Raw genomic sequence first — 7,509 nt, 5'->3', positions numbered from 1 at the left:
ACGCGCGACACGGCCGATTGCATGTGTGGTCCGGATTTAAAACTTGAAACTCGCAAGGTAAATGAGTACTGGCTTATATGACTTGGCTTAAATCGACTAAAACTCAATGACAAACGATGCAAGTTAAGCTTTAAGAGCATCTCTAATAGCTGTCTTATTTTGGGGAAACGTTCAGCATTAACCGGCTGAAAACAATCGACGCTTCCGCCACCTCCTTTAAGCGCCCTGTGTTCTCGAGGCCCAAAGAAAGACGAGACATACCTCTTTATCTAGAAAATATCGCATTCCTTTCTTCGTCTCTCATTTATATGTTTTCTGCAACATTGTCTATGTTGCAAAAGTTCTTCTGTAACATTATATTTATTGCAGAAAAAGTGAAGACGAAAAAAAAGTTCCGGCAATAGAACGTATGTAGAAAAAAAATCTCGCAACACAATCTATGTTGCAAAAAAAAATCACACCACACAATTTATGTTGCAAAAAGATTTCGCAACACAACCTATGTTGCAAAAATTTCCGCAACAAGATCTTTGTTGCAAAGCAGAAGACGACGTTCAGTTGCTCGAATGATCTAATCTAATGGCCCGCGAGGCGACGGATCTTTTAAAAAGATCCACCGGCCAGCGCGTAGCAGACCCCCTTATTTTAAGCACGGAATTAAAGTGGTGTACAAGTTTTTGAGCATGATTTTTTCTTTAGGCATGAGCAATTGTCGTCTTCCACAGCTGCCTTATAATAGAGCACCCAAATCAACATTCTTTTTAACGAATATTTAAACTATTTCAACCATATTTCATGTTGAATGGTGCAATGCATGCCATGATTTTGACATGGACGCCAAGAATGTGAGAACTTTGCTAGCCTTTTGTTTGTGGATGCCGTGGAAGCATAGAAGTGTCATGGTCTTTGATGGGGTTGCTCCATCGGCAATTGTGGTGATGCGGCAAATCGAGGCGGAAGGAAGAGCATGGAAGATGGCCGGACTCGTTAGAGGCAGCTATGTTGGATTCTTGGCAGTAGTGGCTAGGCAGGCTAATGTGAGCGGTAGCTAGTGAAGTTTCTGTGGATATTTGTGGGTGCGATTACCACGTTGTAAAACCTTGTAAACTTGGTGGATGGGTTGTCTTCGCCTTTTTTCCCTCCCTATTAATGCATGATACACACTCATGCGTATTCTAGAAAAAAAAATTCATGTTTTAATCATAGTTCGACTGAAGTTTAAACATGTAAACTACAAACATAGATGAAATACGACATGCCACGTAAACTACGACAAGCAAACTACGAACACTACATAATATCTTAGCCGATATCATCAGACACATCACTCTAGCCGTCGGAATCGACGTTGACCCCATCAGAGGCTCCTACATTCTTATTCTTCTTGCCATATGATGACGAAGGCCCTGCCTCGGTGTCATTCTTGCACTTCAACTGCTTAGCGTCCCTCTTCCGGTAGAACTTCATCTCGGCTTGCACATATTCCGGATGTACCCTAGCAAACGCCACCATCACCTTCTCGTTGCTTTCTCTGATGTTGTCCCTCTCCTCAACGTCACCGGTGGATCGACGAGCTTCGCATCCACCTGAGACTCAATCTCCAGGATATTGAGCCTTGAGCGCGGGCGGCACGGTCAAACGTTGGGTACGTGCCGTGATAGTACATCCGACCACCGTGCTGGAACTCCACGTCGTTGTTGTCGGACGGCTGGAACTGCGTGCCCTTGAATCCCCCTTCATCTAGCCCTTCGGTGGCACGGCGAGGAGGCGGCGGCGCTGGGAAAGAAGCCGACGATTGGGGGAGGCGGCGGTGAGGAGGAGAGTCGACGCGGGTGCAGCGGCGACGCGGCGGACTTCGACGGAAAAAGCGGCGATGTAACGGCGGATTTCAGTGGAAAGGGGCGGTGGTGGCGCGATTCGTCAGTTTGGCGGTCGGGGAGCGGGGAGCGAGCGCGAGCGCGAGGTTGCGTGATGTGGATCTGCAGACGGCGGGCGGCGCGAGCGTGAGGTTGCGTGTGGAAGATGGCTGCTAGGTTGCGACCACGTATCATTTTGTTTGGACGATAACAACCAAGTGTTGTATATTTGTAGCACTTCGCGCTACATTTTAGGCACGCCTCTTTTTAAAAAAAAATTGTGGTCGGGCAATTGTTCGAGGCCTTTTTTGCCTCTCATGGCAAAAAAGGCTTGTGCCTGGAGTTAGGTCTGCTATTGGAGATGCTTTAATATGATATTAGTTGAATGTTTGCGCATTGCCACGGGAGGATACAAGAAATGACAATTTTATTGACCGAATCAAGGCACTACTCAATGTTTGATGTGCTTGCTTTGGAGCACGAGATAATCTGATCAAATTGGTTATAGCGAATGCATTATTTATTTAAGTGTATCATATAAGCATTGTGAGATTCAGGTTTTACAAAAATATTTTTTGGATCATAACTTTAAAAAATTACGTCTAAAATTTTAGTGACAACTCCATTACTTTGAAAATTCACTTTTTTTATAAGACACAACATTTTCTTGGCGTTGCCGACAAAAGCCGTAGTGAAGCAATTTGTCACATGGCTTTTGCCGGCAATTTTCTTGAAATGCAGGAACAATTTAAAAATTCATGAAGAATTTTGGAAGGTTTTTCGAATTCGTGGATATATTTGGAAATAGGAGAATAATTATGAAATTCATGAATATTTTTCGAAATTTGGAATCCATGAACATTTTCTGAAATACGGATTTTTTTTCGAATTCATGATCATTTTTCAAATCCGTGAATGTTTTTGAAATTTAGAATATTTTTATGAAGAAATTCTTTAAAATTTTACGGATTTTAAAAAATTCATGAGAATTTATTTTTTAAAATTCAGATTTTTTCAAAATCCCGAACTTTTTGACAAGAAAATAAAAATAGAAAAGGAAACGAAAAAAGAAAACAGGAAAGAAAAACAGGGGCGCCCCGCCCCACAATTTTCTTTTTGACGGGCCCCCGCCCCACAATTTTCTTTTTGACGGGCCCCCGCCCCACAATAGGCCGGCCGAAGTGTCACCATTTTAGCTAAAACTAAAATGCCCATGTAGCATCCCGTTCCGAAGGCCCACTCGCTCGTCACCTCTCGCTCCCGGTCGTTCGGTTCGCCTCCGCCCACTGTCCCCGCAGAACCCTATTCAGCCCCCGCCCGCATCGACGGGACGCTACTCCGCCGCCGGCGATGGAGGACATCGAGGACGTGCTGGGACCGGCCGGGTTTTCCGGCGGCGGAGCTCCTCCCGGGCTCCGCCTACCCCTCTCCACTGTCGCCGTCAAGCCCAAGCGCAGGTCGTCCAAGCTCGTGCAGACGCAGCCCCAGCCCGATGCCCGGATCCCAGGCACCCAGGTACCACCACCGCCATCGGCTGATCCTCTTACCACACGCGTGTTGACGTGTTGCCTTCGTTCCATGCTTGATCTGATTTGCTTCCTGATACTCGTGGTATCTGTGTTGCAGACGATATACGTCAAGACATTCGGGTGCTCACATAACCAGGCAAGCTTCCTCCGCATTACTCTCTGCTGTCACTTGTGCTGATTATTGTTTTTTTACGGAATCTTCCCAACCACTTAGCTCTTATCAACTGCTGTATGACTACTTAGCATGCTGTAATTTCCACGGTTTAAGTAAACAATTCTTCAGGAGAGCTGGCTGACAGTAATCGGTTGAACAGCTGATACGGCTTAAGTAGTGCTCAGTAGTACCTGGTTTGTGGGTTTAGTGGTGTGTGACTGCTGCTAAATGCTAGGCAGCTAATGGCTTTGCTAATGCTAATGTATAACCTCTGCTTTTCCCTTCTCTGCAGAGTGACAGTGAGTACATGTCGGGGCAGCTCTCGGCGTTTGGATATGCAATTACTGAAGAGCCTGAAGGAGCTGATTTGTGGCTAATTAACACGTACGCTTATAGTTTCTTGTTTGGTTATTTCTGTATTTCAGTATGCTAGATGAACTGCTTTAACTTGGCTGGCAACTAAGCTGGTTCTGCTTCGGTTCTTGTACTATCCATGAAGTGTGTATTCTTGCCTTCTTGGTATCAAATAGATTTCTATTTGATTTTGATATTTTAATTCCATGCTAATGCGTCTGCCCTGTGGTGCCTAATGGCGAAATGTGTAGCTGAGGTATGTGGATAAATTTTGACATGTACTGTTGCCATTCCAGATGCACTGTGAAAAATCCAAGTCAATCTGCCATGTCAACTCTCATATCAAAATGCAAGACGGCAAACAAGCCACTGGTTGTAGCTGGCTGTGTGCCACAAGGAAGCCGGGATCTGAAGGAGCTTGAAGGTATTAGTATAATAGGAGTGCAGCAGATAGATCGGGTTGTTGAAGTAGTTGAGGAAACTTTAAAAGGGCATGAGGTTCGGTTGTTGAGTCGGAAAACACTGCCCTCACTTGATTTACCCAAGGTACAATTTATTCATCATGTGCATCCGTTATATCTCACACATTGAAAGTTTTTATGTTAAACCTAATGACTGATAACAGCTACACTTTACAGGTTCGAAAGAATAAATTTATTGAGATCCTTCCAATAAATGTTGGGTGTCTAGGTGCTTGCACTTACTGCAAGACAAAGCATGCTCGTGGTCATCTTGGAAGCTATTCTATAGACAGCTTGGTTAGTGTACTGGAATATTTCTGTCAGTGCACGAAAATATTGCTTCTCCTAATTTTTTTGAAACAAATTATTTGTTTCCAATTCACCTTAGGTAGATCGTGTGAAAATTGTTGTCTCAGAAGGTGTTCGTGAGATATGGTTGAGCAGTGAAGATACTGGTGCTTATGGTAATTTCAGTATCCAAATTGTTATAGATTTACGCAGTGTTACATATCATATACTTCCATTCTACTTCGCCTCTGTGATCTTGTATTTTTTAGGTAGGGATATCGGTACAAATCTTCCGAATCTCTTAAATGCAATTGTTGCTGAGCTTCCTGCGGACAGAAGCACAATGCTTCGCATAGGGATGACAAATCCTCCCTTCATACTGGAGCATTTGAATGAGATAGCTAGTGTTTTGCGCCATCCTTGTGTTTATACTTTCCTTCATGTTCCTGTGCAATCAGGAAGTGATGCTGTTTTAAAGGTATGCTTGGAATTCTGACTTTATTTTTCAGTAGTACTCCCTCCGTTCACAAATATAAGATGTTCCATCTTTTTTCTGAATCGGATGTATACACGTTTTAGTCTTTTTATTCACTCATTTCAGTCCGTATGTATTCTATATCGAAATATCCAAAACATCTTATATTTGTGAATGGAGGAAGTAGTAGTAACCTATAGAGACAAGTTCATCATTTTTGACTATTTCTGTGTCTGCACATCTCAGGCAATGAATCGTGAATACACTGTCAGTGAGTTCAGAATGGTAGTTGATACTCTCTGTGAGCTTGTCCCGGGCATGCAAATTGCCACGGATATTATTTGTGGCTTTCCTGGTACGGTAGCAAGTTATTGGTTCAGCTATTCAGTCTTGTTTTCTTATTAGTTATAAATATCTTACATTGTCAATAGTTTGTTCTGAACTATATTATTCGGCTTCAGGCGAAACTGATGAAGATTTTGTTGAAACGGTTAACCTTATAAAAGAGTATCAGTTGCCTCAAGTTCACATATCACAGTTTTATCCCAGACCAGGTATCTTGTTCTGCCAAATGCCATGTTATTACTCCCTCCGTTTTTATTTTCTCCGCATATTTGTTTTGGTCAGTCAAAGTCAAGCTTTACAAACTTTGACAAAGTTTATAGACAAAAATATTAACACATACAATAACAAATCAATACCGTTAGATTCGTTGTTGAATGTACTTCCACATCATATAGATTTGTCATGCTAAATATTTATATTCTTTTCTATAAATTTGGTCAAACTTTACAAAGTTTGACTTCAGTCAGCTCTAATATGCGGAGTAAATAAAAACGGAGGGAGTAACTAATTATCAGTAATTTTTTCTTCAACTCAGCTGCAATGTTTTTTCTGTAGGAACACCTGCTGCTAGAATGAAGAAAGTGCCTAGCATTGAAGTGAAAAAACGAAGCCGTGAATTGACCTCAGTTTTCGAAGCTTTTTCACCATACGAAGGACTGAAAGGCAAAGTGGAGAGGATATGGATTACCGAAATAGCTACCGATGGTGTTCATTTGGTAAGTGTGATTGAAGCACGAATTGTCTATAATCAATATTGCTCATGCCAGATGCTAAATTTATAACTAGACAAACATTTGCTTGTATGAACTTCTGTTGCACAGGTTGGACATACCAAAGGGTATATCCAGGTCCTTGTCATTGCTCCAGATAGTATGCTAGGAACATCAGCTGATGCGAAGATCACATCTGTCGGAAGATGGTCTTTATTTGGTGAAGTGATAGAAGGAACCGTTGCCATAAAGGAAGCAGCGCTTGAACAAAATTCTGCTGAAGTGCAGGTAAAAAACAGCCCAAATCGTGTGGAGGAAGCCGCTTGTTCTACAAACACCTGCGATTCCTGTGCATGCTCGGGTGCAGAAAGCGTGGCACAACAATGTACTCCACAGCGATGTGAAGGTCCATCTGATGCACCGACAAATTGTGGTGATGCTACTCGTCAGGAAACACCTCAATCTACGCTTGTGAGAAGAAATGTCGAGGGGGCAGGGAAAACAAGTGGAAGTGATACAGAAAAATCTAGAGGGGACGATCAGCAGGTAAATGTGATTACCAGGGGAGCAGTAAACATTGACAGGATTCTTTGGGGTGGTCTGGCCGTAAGCTTTGCCACAACAGTGGCCATACTTGTGCTGCTTACCTGCAAGATTTTTTACACGTCCTCCTAAGGCTGGTGGTTGTAACTGTAATTTTTGTCTCCATTTTGGTGACTTTTCATGTGGAACCATCGTATCACCAAGTTATGTTGCTGAAATACAAATTCTCATGTATCCTTATAAACTTGTATACGACGAGAAATGGAGTTCTTTCATCTCACAGTTTGTTAGTGTCCAAATAAGTTTTGAGTGTCTAAATAAGTACCCGGCGTTTAAAGTTGCATCCAGTGAAATCTGAAGAGAAATGGACCGGTCGGGGCGTTTGAAATCCTTCCAACTTTGCAAAATGGACACTTCGAATACTTTTAGCCATGCAACCGCGGTCACCTGAATTGTCCGGACCGGTCTAACGTCTGAAGTCCTAAAAACTGGGGGAAGATTTGGGGAGCCCGGACGTCCGCCACATCGGACTCTTGCCCCCGGGTCCACCCAAAGCCCCTCTTCGGACACGTTCTTGCCCCCGGGTCCACCCAAAGCCCCTCTTCGGACACGTCCGCTCGCTCTAGAACCCTGGGCATCGCATTCATACCAGTTAGAGCAGACATGGCCGGATGGCAGCCTACTCGCATTCATGTCGGTTGACCAACCATGTGCCTACCTATCATTCACACCAGCTCAGCGACCGAGAAGCCTACTCCGCCGCATTAAAGCTTTGCCAGGCTGCATCAACTATT

At 43.4% G+C, this 7,509-nt stretch overlaps 1 protein-coding gene across 1 annotated transcript; it reads left to right on the top strand.

Annotated features, from left to right (window-relative positions):
• The first annotated feature begins 3,080 nt into the window (after nt 1–3,080).
• On the top strand, nt 3,081–6,995 carry LOC123053344 (threonylcarbamoyladenosine tRNA methylthiotransferase). Its single transcript, XM_044476806.1, has 11 exons — nt 3,081–3,371; nt 3,483–3,521; nt 3,832–3,923; nt 4,190–4,439; nt 4,532–4,651; nt 4,743–4,818; nt 4,912–5,120; nt 5,364–5,472; nt 5,579–5,671; nt 6,018–6,178; nt 6,284–6,995. The coding sequence occupies exons 1-11, from the start codon at nt 3,207–3,209 to the stop codon at nt 6,845–6,847; spliced, it is 1,878 nt and encodes a 625-aa protein (XP_044332741.1). The 5' UTR covers nt 3,081–3,206; the 3' UTR covers nt 6,848–6,995.
• The last annotated feature ends 514 nt before the right edge of the window (nt 6,996–7,509 follow it).

The sequence above is a fragment of the Triticum aestivum genome, chromosome 2D (assembly GCF_018294505.1).
Source record: "Triticum aestivum cultivar Chinese Spring chromosome 2D, IWGSC CS RefSeq v2.1, whole genome shotgun sequence".
NCBI classification, from domain to species: domain Eukaryota; kingdom Viridiplantae; phylum Streptophyta; class Magnoliopsida; order Poales; family Poaceae; genus Triticum; species Triticum aestivum.
This window is presented reverse-complemented; position numbering and strand designations above follow the sequence as displayed.

What these genes read in the sequence shown, in the direction of transcription:
- LOC123053344 (XM_044476806.1), top strand. Translation starts at nt 3,207, where the DNA reads ATGGAGGACATCGAGGACGTGCTGGGACCGGCCGGGTTTTCCGGCGGC. An exon ending in GATTTGTGGCTAATTAACAC is followed by an intron (nt 3,924 to 4,189) that starts GTACGCTTATAG and finishes TTGCCATTCCAG; the next exon opens with ATGCACTGTGAAAAATCCAA. An exon ending in CTACCGATGGTGTTCATTTG is followed by an intron (nt 6,179 to 6,283) that starts GTAAGTGTGATT and finishes TCTGTTGCACAG; the next exon opens with GTTGGACATACCAAAGGGTA.